Raw genomic sequence first — 21266 nt, forward strand, 5'->3', positions numbered from 1 at the left:
AGTAAACAACTATTAACCAGGTTCCAATTCTATATTCTGAAATATTGGAGGGTAAAAAATAACACTACATAAGTAGTCCAATAAATATGCACTTGCGGCTATCACTTAATTATAAAGCAAAAATGAATATTATTATAGAGAAAAAGGACAAGAGAAGATAGATCCAATGATGAATTAGACAAAATGGGTTTGGTTAACGCTAGTTCATTTGTCGTATAAGGATGCTGAATGGAATCTCATTTTGGGGATAAAAATAACAATTTAGAATAGGGGATTGCAGCGTTTTGTACAGGAAAAAAATAATGAACAGTGTAGGCCATTAAGGGAACATAAATTTATTATTTAATTCTTAATCTAATATATCCTTTCCTCTTCCTCCGGTGTATATAAAGATGTTGATAAATGATCATGTTCATAAGTACGAAGCTGAAGAGATAAAGAGCCAGAAATAATTCCAAATAGGAATTCTCAAACTCCAATTAAAAAGTCCAAGATGACTGGTTCAGGATCTCCTTGTGGAGCCTGCAAATTCTTGAGAAGAAAATGCGTGAGAGGTTGTGTTTTTGCACCTTACTTTTGCCATGAACAAGGTGCTACTCATTTTGCAGCCATTCATAAGGTCTTTGGTGCAAGCAATGTTTCAAAGCTCCTTGCTCACCTCCCTGTGACTGATCGTTGTGAAGCTGCAGTCACAATCTCATATGAAGCTCAAGCCAGACTTCAGGATCCTATTTATGGCTGTGTCTCCCATATTTTTGCACTCCAACAACAGGTTCATTTCCCTCTCTCTCTCTCTCTCTCTCTCTCTCTCTCTCTCTCTCTCTCTCTCTATATATATATATATATATATATATATATATATATATTTATATATATGTCACAGTTTACATATAATTGAAAGCCCTAACCAGCCAATATGTGTGCTTAATTTGATATTCTGTGTATAGGTGGTCAATTTACAAGCACAACTGGCGTATCTCAAGGAACAAGCTGCCCAGAGTTGTCTCAACGCCTCTGTCAGTGAAAACCCTAGTGAAAAATTATTTGAAAAATCTTCAGGTGCTTTACCGCAAGATCTTCAAAGTTGGTTTCAGGTGGAAAATTCCAACCTGGGGCCAGAGTTTCTTCCTAACATGTGTACTAATTTTTCAACACAAAAACATTATGGGAATAATGCTCTCATTGAAGATCTAAACCCTACCGGGATCAATTATGAAAATTCAGGTGCCATGGAAGAAAACAGCTCCTTTTCTAGCTTTGACGAGAGTTCCAATAGCTATTCCATGTCCTATGACATGCACACAAACAGGAGGACGTGGGGTTTTCATGAAGTGGAGGACCTACATTCAGTGGCTTTTGGGTACAGTACTCGAACACATTCATGAAAGAACTGGTGAAGACAAGTTTATCAATTTTGAATTGCTGCTGCTGCTGCATATTGTGAAGCAAGCACTATATATACTCTGTTGCCGTAAATAAGCTAGGAAGGCATAGAAATGTTGATATTATTATATAATTGGAATGGAAGCCCACTCTCTTATTGTCTTTAATCTATTTTAATCATGTTAAGTAGAAAAATCATGGCGTAATTGTGTCAGAAAAACTCTCGGGTTTTGTATGAGACTATGAGAGCTATAAATTTGTTTCTTCCTAGAACGTATCCTATATTTTGATCTAATAAACACTGTCCCTAGATACCTTAATCATAGTTTTATCTCCTTTTCTTAAATACAGCATATTTGGCGTGGAATATATGGAACACTACTAGGGGTATGCTTGCATTTTCCCCATACATATTCGTCAGAAGTTATCCCAAATATTAAATGTGAATATCTTTTTCTACAGAAATTTAATCACTGATTTACTACGTTTTGATGACTAATCCCCTCTTTCAAACTCAAGGTCTGTTCATTTGGAAACCCTAGTCCGTTCGTATTCTAGTTCATCCATGTTGACTGAATCCAACAAGATTGATTCTCAACCAGTCTCAGAAAGTTATTCAGCTGACAAAGACTCTTTCAAGTCAATGGGAAACCTTGTACTTGAGACATTCCAACATAATAGATTAATTAAGTTCAGAAACAATGTAGGGATAAATCTCTTATATATTCCTCTGAAATACTTCCCCCAGAGGATCTCTTGTGTTTTGGAGGCTGAGCTTAGGCTGTTATTATTTCTCAATTGAACAAGCTAATCGGTTGAATAAATTTATGGTTAGAACGTGCTTCTAAGATTGTCCAGATGCTTTTACTAAGATTGTTTTCTGTCTTTGAAGATTAGAGGATGATGACTTGTGTATTATAAGATTTGTTCTACTTCGCCTTTTAAAGGTTGCACATATAAATGTGTGATAACTTGGCTAATTTAAACATACTTTTACTTTTCAATTTCATGTTATACCTCCTTGTATGACACTTAAATATATTAACATGAGTTGTATTTCATTTCTCATGTTTTGTATGTTTTTCTTAATATATATCCTTTCTTTAACATGCTGCTGCATTCTACGTGTCAAAAGGACCAAAACTAGAGAGAGAGAGACTTCTTCCTCAGATATTTGGAAAGTGGAAAAGCCAATTTGGTCTTTTTCTACACACTGCAGAGGTTCATTTCCATTGTCATTAGCTTATGTGTGTTAAATGTTTTTTTTTATCCGCAAGAATAATTTTGTATAAAAGTAATTACTTACATAATTGCATAGAAATAGTCTTTAGAATCCCTCTATCAGCTAGATTCGCATGTATTACAAGGAAAACAATTAACTTGTGTATGTTAACTACCAGCTAGAATGCCTATCAGCTTAAGTATGTTAACGTGTGTGTTCACATATTTTAATTTGAATACTCTAAATGAAAACATCTTGAAGCTTATATAACTACCCAGATTCCAAACTTAGAGACATGGTGGATCTTAGCATATGTATTGTAACATTAAAAAGGACAGACTTAGGGCTACTCTGGACTTAACAATTAACGTTTAAGGTAGTCTTAGGATAGGGCTACTTTAATAAAATGAACTCGTCTTTAGGTAAACAAAAATATATTCATTACCCTTTAATTCAAATCATTTCATGAAAAGTTCAATGAAAGTTTTAGAATATTATTAATTAATTAATTTCAAAGTTTTTTCTTTCAAACAACAATGAATTCCAGGAGCTCCTTCAATCAGTGCGAGCCATATGCTGTCGTGTGCTTCTTCGTTGGCATATTTCTTCATGTTGCAGTATAAAAATGAGTATGGGTTTCTTATATTCCTCTTACTAAATTCCGTGAGATCAAGAAAATATATAGTTTGACAAATACATTCTGTTTAACATTGTACAATAACTGTTAATTTGTCCTTTTCTTCTAAAAGATCTTCATAAATTATTTTCTAGACCATGAATCAGTAAACACATTTCTTTGTGTTCACTACACTAATATATTGAATATATATTATTCACAAGCTTTGCAAAACAACAGTGTCTAAGTAAACCCTATTGATAAACTTATTTATAATACTCATCAGACACTATATTGCAAAAATAGTTTTAAAACACTATTCAACCCATCTTTCTAATGTTTTTCTGTGGTTTCAATATCAAGGAGAAAGTCAAAACGAGATCCTTTCACAAACATAGATCAACAACTCTCATTTCCCAAGTTGAACCATCTAACGTCAACGAAGCTTTGGAAGATGACTCTTGGGTGAAAGCTATGCAAGATGAGCTTGACTGATTCCAAAAGAACGAAGTGTGGGAGCTTGTGAAGCTACCTTAAGGCAAACACGTTGTTGGAGCTAAATAGGTTTTTCGCAACAAGTTAGATGAAGATGGTAAGGTAATACACAACAAGGCAAGGCTTATAACAAAAGACTATTCTCAACCGGAAAGTATTGATTATAATGAAATTTATGCTCCTATTGCAAGTTAGAAGCAATTAGAATATTATTGTTTTTTGCTGTGTTTAGTAAAATCAAACTTTATTAAAAATCGTCATCAAAGGCCAAGAGAACCAAAGTTGCTCTGTGAACTACTTTATATATATATATATATATATATATATATATATATATATATATATATATATAGAATGATAGTTCATCTTTTTAACCTCTTTTCCATTTTCACTAACAATGTTAATGTCTCAACCTTAACTTCTTATGATATTAGTATTTAGAATCAATCACTACATCCAATATATTTTCTAGTCATATATTTTCTAGTTAGAGGATTGACGTAGTATTTTGAATTATATATTTTCAATATTTGGGTGATGTGTTTTTTCATTATCTTAGCTTTCTTTTTATCTTTGATATACTTGTTTATTTATCATTTCTATACATAGAAAATTGAGGATTATTTGTGATTACATAAAGATCAAATTTAAGTTCGGTAACAATTGAAAAATCAAGTGTGCTTGATTAATTTTAATTTGAGATTATTGTTTTTAATAATTCTACATAATTTCTAAAGGAATGTGGATTTAAGATTAAAAGAAAATTTTTACCATCTAAGGAAAGAATAAACAACTCTTAAATAACTTAAAATACTTAAAAATACTTCGGAGATCAACTAAAAATTATAAGAATATATATAAAAAAAATACAAAAATAAATTATTTAACGCTTATATTTCAAATGGATTTTTTTTTTCATTGTGGTTTGTTTATCTTTAAAATTTGTTAGTTAATTTTATAGTTAATTAATTTCTGTAAATAATATTTTTATTACAAGCAATAATTAATACCCTTATGAATGAGCCAACTAGTGAGCATATGTAACTAATAATGTTTTAAAAGTTCTTTTCTTGTATTGTGTAGGTTCCTTTTGTCCTATAATTTTGCGGAGTAGGGGAGGCAAATTATCAACAAATAGGTACTATTAGTATTTAAGAATCTCTGGGGATAGTGGTTTATGCAACTTGAGGAAGCTAGGTACACTAGAACAGAGGTGAATTCAAGAACTTAGAGCGTGAAGGAGTTGCTAGTGCTCTGTTTTGTTTCTTTGGTACAAGTGCTTATAAAATAATTGCATAGCAATACAACACATTCACCCATAATATTTAGAGGCACAAACTACGTGGAGTAACTTCAACCATGAAGGAAATGCATAATATAAGTTGGTCCATCACTCCTAAACCAAAAGACAAAAAAAGAAGCCATTTCTATCCAACTACAGCAAAGTTATGCAACAGCATATCAAATTACTGAACAACACTGTTACTGCAAAATGCAACAGGTTGAGGCACTGTCATAAAGTGAGCGTTTAAATATAATTTGTCCTCGTAAATTCAGTTTTGTACTGTGAGAATTATTCCTATTTCTACTTTGTAAATTAGTTTTATTTCAAGTTGGGATCTTCAATGATTCATCCCTTTTCTGCATATTCGTTTAAATAAAACTGATATTCCTAAATTTTTGGTACAAGGGAGATGGGATCACGGTGATTAGTACAAATTTGAGGCAAATTCTTCTGCGCTTCCTGCAATGATTAGACAATAGCATCCCTTGAAGCTTATACCCATGTAAATTATCAAGTTTTAAAACCAAACGTGTTGGAAATCTAAGCGTGAATACAAATCTCTCATTATATATACAATCCAAGTATGAGTTCAAGTTTCACATTATTGAAAATCTAAGTGAGTCCAAGTCGTACCTTGGATACAAATGAGAAAATAAAAATTTATATAAAGGTGAAAATAATATCAGTCATTTATGTGATTAAACTCATATCTCATTTAATATTGTTTGTATTGCAATTAAAATTCATTTAAAAATCACAATATGATTATTTTGGTTTCGTAGATATTGTTAGGGATAACAATTTTACCTGCGGGCACGGGTATCCGCGGGTAAAATCCGCTACGGGTAGACTATCCGCGAATATTTACTACCCGCGGGTAGCGGGTATTTTAATACCCGCTTCTAAAGGGGTCGGGTACGGGTAGTATACTACCCACCCCGCGGGTACCCGCTACCCGCCCCGCGGGTACCCGCTTCCTGCGAAAGATTAAAAAAAAGTAATTTATATATTTTTTAATTAAATTAATTAAAAATAAAATAAAATTATATTTTATTAGGTTAAATTTAATTAAAATTAAATTTTAATTTATATTTAATTTATATTATATTATATATATATATATATATATATATATATATTTTGTAATTTTATTTAAATTTTATTTTAAATATGTATTAAATATTTCTTTTTTATTTTTTGCGGGTATCCGCGGGTACCCGCTGGTTTTAAAATACCCGCGGATATTTTTTAAACGGGTACCCGACCGGTAGCGGGTTGGGTAGTGGGTACAATTTTTTCCGGCGGGTCGGATTGCGGGTAGGCACTACCCGTGCCCTGCCCGACCCGACCCGTTGTCATCCCTAGCTATTGTTGATTATTTATTTAGTACCTACAAAAGATATTTATATATATATATATATATATATATATATATATATATATATATATATATATATATATATATATAATAAGACAAGAGAGAGGGGAGAGAGTATGTAGGTCAATTTGAAATTTTTTAAGTGAGATAAGTTCATAAAGTTATTATAAACTGTTAGGTTGGAGTTTGACCAAGTCGAGGAAGTCCACGTGATATTATCATTAGATTTAGGCGCAGGTCTATATTAAATTTTTCAATATCTATGTATCTTGAAAATAGCTTATTTATGAAAAATGTAACTGATGCAAGAAACTAAAATGATTTATAGTATTTGAAATAGATACTTCAATTCTTAAAAGGCTTAATCTAGTATATAAGGCTTGGTGGTGATCTAAATGGGTCAAAGCCAAAAAAGTCGAGTCAACCTAGGTTGAAGGTTGACCAAAGTCTTCTCAGACCAAAGGTCGACTATATTCAACTCAAGTCGAAGGTTGACTATTAGCGGCTTGGGTTGAAAGTCTATTAGAGTTAGCCCAAATTGAAGGTTGACCTAAGTCGATGTGAACCAAAGATTAAAAGGATCAATTTGGTTCAAAGGATGAGCCTATTCAACCTACACCAAAGATCTAATTGAGTCGGCCTAGGTCAAAGGTTGAGTTTAGTCAACCCTGTTGGGTACAAACAAAGTTCCACATCAAATAAAATAAGAGATGGACATGGGTTTATATACACATAAGATACCTCCATTGGTAAAAGGCCTTTTGGAGTGGTACCAAAAGCAAATCCGTGAGGGCTTAGCCTAAAGCGGATAATATCTTACCAGTGTGGAGATCTATGTGTATGTATGTGTGGTGAACCTCCCTACAAATGGTATCAGAGCCAAGTTCAGGTTTGGTGACCGGGCTCAGACGAGTACGTCCCTCCATGATCAGGTGAAGCCTTGGCAGGTAGCCGGCGGGCTCAGACGAGTACATCCCTCCATGATCAGGTGAAGCCTTGGCAGGTGGCCGACAGATAGCTTGGAAGTGATGACCATGGTGTACTCGAGGATAAGAAAAAGACTTCCGTTGTAGGGGAGGTGGAGGTGGAGGTAGGAGAACCATAGTCCTTTGTTTGAGGGGAGGATGTTGGGTACAAACAAAGTCCCACATTGGATAAAATAAGAGATGGACATGGGTTTATATACACATAAGATACCTTCATTGGTAAGAGGCCTTTTAGAGTGGTACCAAAAGCAAATCTGTGAGGGCTTAACCCAAAGCGGACAATATCTTACTAGTGTGGAGATCTATGTGTATGTGTGTGTGTTGAACCTCCCTACAAATGGTATTAGATCTTTGGATAAAGAGTGGTGTCGATCCCTTATATAGTTGGCTCGGATGTTATTGGTGTTTGTGTAACCTACACGGTAACCTCCTCCTTGATAGACCCAATAGTGGTATCAGAGCTGATAGTTTGTCTTGGTGATCGGCTCAAACGAGTATAATGTTCCCTATAGGGGGAGTGTACCTATGTGGAAGGGACTCACCCTTGAGGGGGAGATGTTGGGTATCCAAGTGTGAGTCCAAGTCCCACATTGGATTGAAATGAGAAAGTAGAGCAATAGATAAAGATGAAAGACTTATAAGGTTTTGGGTAAAGAGTGGTGTCGATCCCTTATATAGTTGGCTCAGATGTTATTGGTGTTTGTGTAACCTGTTACCAATAAGGAGTATTGGTAAAACCTGAAGATGTGTTTTGATGATGCTGCAACTTATAGATTTTGAATGTAGTAGGAAAATATTTTAAAAAAGCAACTTGTAGATTTTGAATGTAGTAGGAAAATGTTAAACATTGTAATTTTTACTAGTATAATCGATTATGGTTAAGCAATAATCGATTATCACAAGTCATACTTGAATAATCGATTATCACTTCATATAATCGATTATCACTTTTTTGAAAACTCTGTAATGGATTTGAATAATCAATTATCACTTACAATAATCGATTATTCATGGCAGTTGGGAGCTGACCTTTGGCATTCAGTGTACTTGGCTATATAATTTGATTTGGAGAAATCAGAAGGTAACGTTTTTTTTGAACTGAGAAAGCTTAGAACACTGTGTGTCAGAGGAACGTTCTTAGAGAGCTTTTTGTTCATTGTTCCCTTGCTTGGTCTTATGAAAGGAGAGGCTCGTGTGTCGATAGTCGGAGCAGACTCTCTTCAAGTTAGCAAGGTACTCTGCCTGGTCTTGTGAAAGGAGAAGCTTGCGAATCGTCGGTCGATTGCCGGAGCGGTTCTCTTCAAGTTGGTAGAGTGGTTCTTTTCGTTTTATTCATGTTCATTTGATTGTAATCTGTTAAACCATTTTTAGTGGAACTGTTAATCACTATTTATAGTGATTAACGACTGGACGTAGATTCTGTTGAATCGAACCAGTATAAAAATATTTGTGTGATTTTTCTATTCCCTACACTCATATTATTTTACATATATCAACTGTTTGATTAATTTTCTGAAAGAAAATTATTTTTACTAAAAGGACCAAATTAATTTTAATTGTGATCGAACACGCTTTTCGCTCTCTGAGTTTTTATTCCACTGCGCTATACTCTTCGAAAAATACCCCCTCCGATACCAACATAACCCACAGGGTAACATCCTCCTCGATAGATCCAAATAATTCATACCAAAGGTCGACCAAAGTTTGCATGGGCCTAAGGTTGACCTGGGTCGATTCGAGTGAAATGGGTTGAACCGTGTTATAGGTCGAACAAAGTTAACCCAATCGAAAAATCAAATTGAGACACTAGTGTTGAAAAATAGGGTCGGACCAAAGGTTGCCGAATCGACCTGGATCGAAAGTTAACCCGATTCTACTCAGGTCTATGGTTGACTCGAATTCGCTCATATCGAAGGTCAACCTAAGTTTGTTCAAGTTGATGGTTAACCCGAGTCAGTCTAGATCGACAATTGAATCTAGTATGTAAGACTTAAAAAAAATATTTTAATTTGACAAATAGATAAATATGGTTTAAGTACATATTTAAATTATTATGATCACTAAGGTTATGGCAGCTAATTTAGTCAGTGAGGAGGGATGAATTCAATTCTCTCTTTGCACACTTGTTAATTATATTTTATAAAATTTTGTGAAGAAGATTTCTTCGGTTTAATTCTTTAAGTCAAGCTTTTTTTTTCATTTTCATTAAAATTTAATATGTTAAGGAATCCATTATATTTTATAAAATTTTGTGATGAAGATTTATTGGGTTCCATTCTTAATTCAATCATTTTTTCATATTAGTTAAGATTTAATATGATGGTGAAAGTTTAAATATATGGTATCGGTATTATTAAGTTAGTATAAGATTATCTATGATGTTGAAGGTTAGTTGGTCAAAGTGTTTGTTTTAAATACATGGTTCAACTGTCATTTACACTTTGTTCGTTTGGAGTGAATTCACTATTCACACAAATAAGCGAGGATGGATTTCGAAAAACAACGTTGTTCTTTTGCGTGGATTTGCGACGATTTGCTCAGATGGAAATCCGACGATTTGCGAGAATACACGGTTGAAGTCATCTCGCTAATATGCGAGGATTTGCGATGATTTATCAGAGAAAGACTGATATTATTAGAAAGTGGGTTTTATCTCTAGTCGATGTGGGACTTCCAACAGATATGCCCTGTACGAGAAATTATAATTCCCATTTAGTTGAGGAGGAAGACGGAGGACCTAGAAAGTTGTTCATCATGATGAGCGACTGGAACCAAACGTGGAAGCAGGGGTTGAAGAGGTGAGCTTGATCACGACTGTACATTCGGAAAGAAGAAGAAGATATCCGATTGGAGCATGAGTTCTAGGCTTATTCGGTTACAACTTTGCGTATCCGGTCATGTTCTCCAACAAGTTAGGCGTATTCGATTACACCGACTCGTAACCGGTTACAACTTTTCTATGAAGTTCGTTTAATGGCGTATTCGGTTACACATTATTGTATCCGATTCGAGGTTCTCCAAGAACACGTATTCGGTTAATCTTCTTGCTTTTCTTGGTTAAATTACTTCCAGAAAAATAAAATAGAAAGGGAATGGCACGTGACGTGTGGTAGAAACGAACCCTTTGGACAATTAATTCACATTGTGCCTTTGCCGGAAGCAGGTGCACCTGATATCATCACCTTCAGAGGATCGCTGATGGAACAATTCACTTTGAGCGTCTTGTTAAAGATAATGACACATGTAAGGTACTTACGTTTGCGTGGTGTAAGAAAGCGGATGAATAAATTAGTAAATGATAATAAAGAAATGTAACCTTGGTGGTTAACGGCGATAGTGTGTGGCAGCGGAGGTTGCTTAATTGGAGAGGTTGTGTGTAGAAGGAGAAGTGGCAGTGGTGTAGACATGAATGGTGAAGGGGAGTGAATGGAAGAGAATGAGAGGTTGTGAGAGTGGTGGTGCGGTGGAAGGAGTAGCTGGGTGCGGTGTTTATCATCGTAGCTTTTGTTTGGGATCGGTAGAATCAATTGAGTGGTTCAGAAGAACACTTACATGCACCCTCTAACCAATGCCACTACTCCTTTTCCTCTACTTTAAGACCACTATCATTTATCGAGTTCATTTTGTAAACTGATTTTTTTTAATTTAGTTTTTTCTTATTTAAATTTGGTATTTTAGATTTAAAATTAAATATCAAACCAAATAATTTATTGCGTTTAAATTTAATATTATATATTTAAAGTTAATTAGTTAACAACAAATATATAGGTATATTTATTAAAAGTTCTTACCGTATTATAGTGTATTTATGCTATATTTTATGTGGTAGGTAATATCATTTCTCTTTGTATTAATAAAAAAAATATGGTTTGGTGATAGACAAAGTTGATACAATCCTATTTAAAAAGAGGAAAAAAAATTCTATTATTATTCATATATATATATATATATATATATATATATATATATATATATATATATATATTATATCACCATATTTTGTGCTACTAATCAAAGTTTGTAAAATGAGTTAAGTTTATAGAGTTTAATTTTCACTATTTAGAAAATAATGAAATTTATGCTGAGTTAAGTTTATGGAGTTTCTTTCGTTAAATTGACTTATGTGTTTAAAATATTACCTTACGTATTTAACAATGTTATTATCTTTCATATCATCTATGCTAGTTTTATTTATTGTCAACCTGCTCATATGCAAATTAGATGGACTCTCCAATCATTGATGAACTGCAAAAACAAATTAATCAATCAAGAAGACTATGTGTTGCTCTTCAACGACATACACAGGCCATGGAGCGTCGAATATCCCTGGTAAATGCTAGGATTCAATCCTCTAATCCAACTACAGAAGAAATTGAAAACTTATTACGGACTATGAACATTGAAGATCATAATCTATTCAGACAGTGCTTCGACTTTTTATCTGCGTGTCCATCCCATACAAGATGTCTAATAGGGATGCCAATACAATATTGTTTCAATGCATTGCAACGATACCTTACTCAAGCAACGTCATCATGAACTATTACAAATATATTTGTATGTTTAAATATTGTCACTTTTTTTAGGTCAAGTAATATTATAACTTCCTTTAATTATTTGTTTGTTTAAAATTAATCATTCTTACTTTCCGTAACAAATAAATTGTTACTACTTGGTAGTAAATTATATAAACAAATACTACATTTAAAAATAAATTCATTTTACTACATTATAGTTTTTATAATTTTTATTATTTATTTTTAAAAATTATTTATAATTTTTGTCTCTTTATAAATATTTTTACAATTAAATATAACATTAATAAATAACATTTTATATTACTTTAATAACCAGGGATATTTTGGTAATCTTTAATTTCTACTAATTAAACTAATTTTTTAAATCTATCACCTCAATCAAATCTTACACTAATTTTCACAAACTTTACTTCCAAATCCACTCTCAATTACCCACAAATCCACTAAAAAAAACAATTAAAAAATTACCCTCAAATTCATTCAAATCCATTCAAATCATCTCCCCCAAATCATCTCTCCCAAATTCACCCAAAAGAACAAAGCTTTAGTTCATTTATCAAGTATTTTTATAAAAATAATGATTTTTTTCTGTTGTTGATAATTTTGGAATGTGGGCTAATATTATATCAGAAAAGACATTTTATAATGATTAAGAAAAACTTTTTCATGTTAGTTTTTGAATAGATAAATAAACGTAGATATAGAAAATGTTCAACTTTTTGTACCAATTAGTTTATGATAGGTATGAAAACTTTCACTTTTATACTTGTTATTAACATAACAGTATAGAAATCTTTTATATATGTTATTATTATAATATTTTAAAAAAATTATCCCTGACAATAGAAAACTTCTAAAAATACAAATTATGACCCATAACGGTGACGTTGTTATAAGAGCAATCGCATTTTAATTCAATTTCATTCCCTTTTCACCTGTACTGCAGATGTTCAATTTCTTTCTCGACTGCATGGATGTGTATGCTAAAATCCCCGTCCTTCTTACCAAGTGTTTTACCTATATCTCTCAGAAATTCCATTGTCCTTGTCTCTGCTAACAGCACCAAACTCATCTCTCCTAGGATGTGGTAGACTTAATTCAATAGCCAAAGGCTTCAATGTGCCACATCTTTCAAGAAAAGAATTATCCTTGTGGCGTAAGACTTCGCAGTGGGAAGGTCATTGATCTTCCTTATAGACATGGGAAAAATGCATCATGGTGATCTAATATGAACAATCGGTTACCATTCAAATCCTGTTGAACAAATATCATTATAATCATTTGGTGTCTCACTCTTAGGGTCAGTTCATAATCAGATAAAAGTGAAATCAATGTTGTATCCTCGGTAATTTCACTTTCAAAAAGAAAATAAATTTCTAAGTTATAATGTATAACACATGATTAAATAAGAAAAACTTTAGTAACACAAGCACATGCAGACATTGATACAAGTTACTTGATCACCATGCATTGTAATTGATTATTTAAGACAGAAAATTAAATCTTAACATCTTTTTGTTGCTTCTCTGCCAGTTCTTCCTCTGCGAGGGTGTGGATAGGCACCGGAACCTCCAAGAACAGGACAAGCTAGATCTGCACTCTTGTCTGGGTTGCTTATACACATCATAATCATATATCCTATCAGATTCCTTACACTGCCCGGTTCCATCCCCTCTTAGGTTTTCCAATTCTTCTTTTCTGTACTTAACTAGTGGAGTTGGAGTTTCACTTGGAACATAAGTCTACAACATATCTATGATGAACTTCTTCATTAAAATGGGCTAAATTATGTGAAAGTTGAACTGGTTTTAGGAATGAATTATCAAAGAATAGTTGCTATGATAATATTATGAATATTATCAATAAGTTATAGCCACGTGTTGCAGACTCTGCTGTCCTCAAAAACCATGTATGATTCAATAGTTTTATGATGAAGCATTATTATTTTAAACCTGTACCTTAATCTGGATTTGTTGGTTTGGGGGATTCAATAAAAATTGTAGTATTATAGTATTATGCTTTGTCTGCTGCATTTTAGATTACATATCTGTTAGCAATAACCATTTTTCTGTTTTTAATTTCCACATTTGATAGCAGATTGAGGCTGATTATGACAGTGAGAACTTTATTATGATTGGTAGTGTTCCAGTCCAGCTGCCTAGAAAGAAAGTGAAGTTTTCACTCCCTTGGTCACCTATTGCTGGTTTTAAACCAAAAAAATTCAGCAGGAGAACTCGTGCTGATTTAGAATCGGCCATTCCTAGTGGATACAAATGTAGTGTACCAAGCTCTAATTTTGAAAATTTTAACAAACCAGAGTTCAGAGCATTTGACATTTGCTTTCGTGGAAGAAGACATCATGCTTTGCATGGAGAAAACAAGGAAAGTAGAATTGAGATGCATGATGAAAGATCAGAAGGGTGGGTGTTGAGTCCTGGGATGGTTCTCTTGAAAAATTTCATAAGCCATGATGGACATGTATACATCATTTTCACTTGCTTCTGTAATTAGGGTACTGTTTACCGTTGAGATGCAAATACCAGTTTTGTCAATCTCCTTGTTGGGTTCCTTTTGACATTTATATGGAGAATGCTATGGATTGTAGATCTTTTAGCTTGTCGATGTGTACTTTTATGCATTGTCCCCTTGGCAATTGCAAATGTTCTAAGGGATGCCTCTGAATTCATGCTAATGCCAGGTTAATATTTTGGAACTAGATCTTTTACTTCCATGATTCCATCTTGCAATATATGTATTCAACATTCTTCATGTGTTTTTTCTCTGATAGTTGTGAATTATCTTTCAGCTAGGAACTTGATGGATACGTTAGTATACTTCTGTCCTGGTTATGTCTCTATATTTTTTTTGTCTTTGTCAGATTCATCACCTCCAAAAAAATCTCCATGGTCAATATGGAAGGAACACCATTAAACAATACTCTTATAAGTTCTCTAATGATGACCCGTCTCAAGGTTTATTTTATTTGTCAAACTTGATCTAATTTTGGTGTTATCTTAACTACTAATAATTGACCTTCATAATCTTCTTTTGTCGTAGCCTAATAATATTGTAAATTGGTATTGTAAATTGGTAGTGTATGATATATAAAAAATAAAATTTAATAAACTAGATAATACATTTGTTTTGTTCGTTCAAATTTTGAATGTAATGTATTTGTTACTGTTTTTCTTTATTGAAATTAAAATGTTTAAATGTTATATTATGTATTAATATTTTAATATGTTTTTATTAAGTAAACTCAAAAAGGAGTTTATGGAGCATTCATAAGTTTAGATATACTTTTAATGTGTATATGATCAATTGTCAATATTCATCTAAAGTCTTTGGATGCTCGTTTTCATAGTGCCTATCAACTTCAACAAACTTAGGTTAATAAATATTTTATCAATATTTAATTGGTTTTACTTTTATGATTAATTTGTTAGGTATTATTTTTTTTACTTTTTAAATAATTTTTCTATTACAGTTATTTTTATTAACATCACATCTCAATAAAATGAAAGCAATGATGACACTTTTATTGCAAAATCATCATGGTCTATTACCTTTATAGTTTATTATGTTTCAACCATCACCAGTAATAATTGCTAAATTCATTTGTATGATTTTTTTTATAAAATATATTATCGACTAATTATTATGTTATATTGTAGATTGTAACATCTCAAAAATACAGTGTAAACCATATAATAGAATGATCACATATAATAATATTACAGCTCAGTTCTTACAAAAGATAGAACGTACGGCTAAGGCCGAACGACCTTACAAAAAGACTAGAAAATAAAAACCGAACGCCATAAGTAATTCTGACCGAACGGTTTACAAAAGCCTATACCGAACAGTCAAAACAAAAGCAAAAGGGGAAAAGGTGAGTGAACGGTCACCTTACTATCAGACTACTATTGACCGAACGGTTCTACGGCTCGGTCTTAACTTCTAACTCTACTAAGTTATCTTCCTCCAGCGCCTCTTCCAATGCTTCCTCTAGCAACTCTTCTCCTTCTGCTCCTACCCACAGAGTAATCATCGCAATGACAAAGACGAACGAACGGGAAAATACATGACAAGACAGGAAATAGGGTAAGCTTATGTAATTTAATCCATGTATGAACATACATTTCACACAATCAAACAAACAAGATAATTCATCATACGTTTCATTCAAGCCTAATACTAGACTGATTGTCCGGACTGTATGAAATCTGTGTAGCTACAGGCGTTCGTGCACCCAAGTGATGTAGTAATTGGGATACCCTCAACAGCTGCCACCCGAGGTTAGTCCTATCTGTCCAAAGTAACCCTAAGGACTAGGACCTCCTGCCGTTCCCACACATGACCTACCCTCCTCTACGTGAGGGCGAGTACTCACGGAACATCAGGATGAACCGCCAGCTTAGCATGCCCACATTCATACTTTACCAATTCCAATATTCATTCATGAGTCATTCCTCCCCGGAACGCTCGTCCATAATCCAACACATTTCATCCATATCATATTCTCTTCATCTTTCATTATCAATACTCTTAATTTCATCTTTCATTATCCATCATCTCAATTTCATCTTTCATTATCAACACCAGATACCGAACGTTCAACACTGAATCAAAACGAGACCGAACACTTGGAGCGAGACCAAGAGATCTCCAGTTCCAGAACGGATTAAACCAAGAGGGTTACTATCGGGTTTGAGAAGGAACCCAGGTACAATCATATATAACAGGAACTACTAGAACGAACGTACATTACAAAGTGAGCCAATTAGATTAACTGACTCCTGAGAGCTCCAACCGAACACCGAAAAGACCATGTCAAGTAATAAGGCTCTAGGCTGGAACCAAATGGATATAGACTCTTCAAGACATTCAAAGAATAATACTTAGAAGAATTCTCATGAAGAAACCAAACGTTTATAAGTACTTAGCTTATTTGAGTTTAACATCAAGAAAACCGAATGCTAGTCAATGACCGAACACGGTAGAGAGAGAACTCTATTAAAGTTGGACGAACGCTATTTTCCTCAAGATAGGTTATAACAGAAATGAGTATGAGCGCTTGGTGTAAGACCGAGCGCTACTCAGTACGAGCACTTGGTGTAAGACCGAGCACTACTAAACTTATAGTAGAAGGCTTGATAAATATAATAAAATACCATTTGGAGTAGTGTTTAAGAATAAAAGAAAATATACAAATACATATATGTATAATTAAGTTTATAACTGAATATCAAGAACCAACTATGCTTGGCGAACGCTCAAGCACAATATTTCGAAATATAGATGCTCGTCCTCAACTAGGATTCTTCCCAAATGAAAGAATCCAATTCTAACCAAGTTTATTAAAAATACCGAACGGTCAATGACCGTTCAGTGACGAACGTACCCTTTCATAGGAAAAATTTCATACCAGAATCATTTATATTCCAACTCATTTCTTAACATATAGTTTCATAACTTTATACATTCATATCATAATCAATTTTCATATTTCATACCATCCAAACATAGAAATTTCATATATTTCATGCATCATAACATAGCATAATCATTTTTCATATTCAATCATCAAGTCAACGAACGTTCATGCAGCACATAATCATACAAATTAAATTAATAAGCTTCCCTTACCTTTGAGCGTGACCGATCGTTCCCAGAGGCAGAAATACAATTTCACCACTACAGGTTCTTCTACCGTCAACGCTCGACAATTCAAACTACACCAAGTGACAACCCAACACTATCAGAACCACTCATTTTGAGAATGGTGATCCACACAGGAACCCATAACTGGGTTTGCATGTCTAAGAAAACGAACAACTGGTGAAAGAAAGACTTACCAACTCAGCTTCACAAACCGAACGGTTCATCTGGAAGCTCTTGACGCCGGAAGTGCTTCTACGGTGGCTGAACGGTGATCGGAGAAGGGAAAGTGAGTGTGTTCTCAGAGAGAAGATGAAGAGGATGTAGAGAGAAGGAGGAGAGAATAGGATTCTTCAAAAATCTGAAAAAGAGGGTGCATGCAAAGAGTGGAGTAGATTTTCTGAAAATCCAAGTTTTGCTTCCTACATCAATAACGAACATCCGCTCATCTGCCGACACCTGCCTTCAACTATCTGATTTTTGGATCCTCGTCGCTTGACACCTGGCGTCCGTTCATCTGAGTGTCGAACCCCCTTCTTGACACGTGAACTCCACTAAAACAACACGTGCGTGTATTTTAGTGGTTCTAACATAGATATATGATCAAGTGAGCATGTTAAACAATGAAAAGTAACCAAGAAGAACAAATTTAGATATTGTTTCTTTTTTAGTAATGTAATCAACATCTTAGTCATATTTTTAGTATTTTAATTTAGTATTGAACATCTTTCTTTTTAATATATGAACAATTAGTTGTATGAACATATTAATATGTTGAACAATGCAGTTTATTGTATCTATAATATTCATTTTTAGTTCATATTATTTCTATTTCATTAATTAAACTAATTTTATCATAATTCAATTTTATTACAATCAAAAACTAAAAACAAATTTACACATTTCCGGTGATTTTAGAATCCTAATTAGGTAAACTCTACAAATAGGAGCGGTTTTAGAAACCTCATTTAGTATCGGCAGTTTTAACAAACTCTAGTTAGTTTCTATTGACGATTTTATCAAACCCTGATTAGTTGCGATGGTTCCAGCAAAACTCCCCGCTAATTTTGACGGTTTTCTCAAAACCTCTGGAAATTGCGACAGTTTCTTAAAAAATCACCAATAATTACTTAGCAATGTAGTTTTTCCCAATAATAATCGTGGGTAACGTTCTTTCCAGAAATTAAAACGAAAATCTAAATTTTTGTATGGCTTCATATGCTCTCCTTGTAAGAGTTTGACCATATTTCTAGTAATAAGATCCTTAGTTAAGAGTTTGTCATCTTGTTATCCTATTTTATTTTCTCGCATATATAATAATTTTCTAGAATTGATTGTCCTTAAACTTTCATTATTTAACTAATATTATTCTACCACCCGTTAATTATGAGATGAAGTTGATTTTTTTTTTCATGTGGTATTCACTTACATACTGAGTGGAGAAGAAATTGAATAACACATGCCTCAACACCAATAATTTATTGTACAGTGTAAAAAACGTTAAGTTTAGTTGCAACTTTTGCATATAGGTGTCCACAATTCCATGTAATACTCTAGTGAGGCGAAACAAATTTGCGAGTTGACTTTATATTAAATTCTACAAAAGAGTAATCATGTAGATACTATCTTATTTAAGAAATATTTTTGCTCTATGGATATACTACAAAGGGAATAGGAATAGAAAAAGGTTAGTGAGTATATCTATGTAAGAGATGTATTATGGCTATATTTATTTTATGTTTTCTTTTTTTCTGAATATGGGTTGAGACAATTCAATTATCTCTTTTAATATATTTGTCATTGTGGATATAAAAAATATACATTTGTCTAGGTAAGGTAATTGTATAACTCAAGTAGTTAATATTGTAATCTTTTCAAAGAGTAGAACACTCCAAGTGTTCTATCATTATTTACTTTTCTTCTGATAAAAAAATATCTTGATCTTTATTGTTTTATCATATAATTTATAAATTTATACTTTTATTTTCTTTATAAATATATATTAAATATTAATAAACGTTTTTGGTATACACGAATATTTTTCTTCTAAGAAACACTCTGTCTACTTATATGTATACAAAATCATGAGTGTTAAGGTACGTTTGGAAAAGCACACTCAATGTTAGGTGAACCTGTTTGTTAAAATTTACAAAAGAACGAAAGTGGGGTCCAATAACAGACCTGTTATGTTTGGTTTCTTGGCTTTAACCGAGTGATAGAATATTTACACATCTTAAGAGATAAAATTTTAATTCTAATTAGAAAATACACATGATTCTCTAGACATATTTAAATATTTTTTAATTAAAATAAAAATAAGTTAAAATCAACTTGTAAGTTAGACAAAATAAGTTTTAGAAATTTTCAAAAATTTTCTTTTGCACATTAGTTTATACTAAACTAATTTTAATATTTAAATAAATTCATTTCATTTATTATATATTTATTTCCTGAAAGTATTTATGAAAAACTTGTATATATGCTGCTAATAGAGTTTCGTCTTATGAATAAGTATTTGATGAGATATTTTATTATGTGAATTATTAAGAAGAAATTGTAATTTTAATTGAAAAATAATATTTATTATTATGTTTAAGTTTTCTTCATAAGTAAGGTGACTGGAAGGGTTGAGAGTAATAAAAAAACGCTGAAAAGGGATATATATATATATATATATATATATATATATATATATATATATATATATATATATATATATAAGAAAAATGTTAAAAAGAAGTCTCATCAATACAGCCAAGGAAACATTGCATTTGGATCGAAACATAGCACTTTGATAACTTTTGACTTAGTTACTGATCATTTCCAACTTTTGGAAACATAAACATATAGAGAAGGTTTTACAGACAAACGGACTTCAATGTAATGATTATGGCTCGTGCGTGATCTCTTTTGGTTGCCTAAGTTGCTTTTTCGTTTCTTTTGTGAATAAAAAGTAGTGTCCAAAATTTTTATTCATTTTTTTTTCCAATTGCTTACAATTATTGCGAATATGACTACTTATACCAGCATGGAATATAAGGACAGACATGAGAGGTCTGTCTGTGTTTATCAGTCAAGAGAAACGGACTGAAATAAAATTATACTTAATATTCCATAAAGAAATTTTAAAAGAAAAAACTTTCATCTGGCTAGAATATTTGTAGCAGTAGATAGTAACAATAGTCTCCTTTGAATGTGTTGGATTTTCTATGGACAACATGGTGATACATGTAAAGCACTGTACATATATAAACCTCAAATATATAATATAGAATAAAATATCTTAACTATTGTGGTCAAATAACATTATTTAATATTTTAATGTGTAAATAAGATAGAATTTTTGTTGGTTGTATCGAGGAGGAAGTTTATTGAAGAGATATAAACACTAATGAGATCTGAATCCAATCATATACGGGATTCACACTCATCTTTATCCAGGATTGATACCACTAATGGGTCTTTCATTTCTTTAAAGGTGAGTCCATTTCACATTGGTACACTATATTCGTCTGAGCCGGTCACCAAAATAAACTATTGGCTTTAATACCACTGCTTGTTCTATTGAAGAGGAAGATCACTAGAGAGTTACAAATACCAATGAGATCTGAATCCAATCATATAAAAAATTGACATTACTCTTTACCCAAAACCTTAAGACAATGAATTAACGGTCTTTCACCTTTATATAATGTTCTATTT

General features: G+C 32.7%; 1 protein-coding gene across 1 annotated transcript; it reads left to right on the plus strand.

The window, feature by feature from the left end:
* The first annotated feature begins 435 nt into the window (after positions 1-435).
* LOC124819872 (LOB domain-containing protein 29-like) lies at positions 436-1673 on the plus strand. Its single transcript, XM_047291480.2, has 2 exons — positions 436-772; positions 948-1673. Exons 1-2 carry the CDS (start codon positions 494-496, stop codon positions 1383-1385), a joined length of 717 nt encoding a protein of 238 aa, XP_047147436.1. The 5' UTR covers positions 436-493; the 3' UTR covers positions 1386-1673.
* The last annotated feature ends 19593 nt before the right edge of the window (positions 1674-21266 follow it).

This window comes from Vigna umbellata, chromosome 8 (genome assembly GCF_029865625.1).
Source record: "Vigna umbellata cultivar VRB3 chromosome 8, Vumbellata_1.0, whole genome shotgun sequence".
Classification (NCBI taxonomy): Eukaryota; Viridiplantae; Streptophyta; class Magnoliopsida; order Fabales; family Fabaceae; genus Vigna; species Vigna umbellata.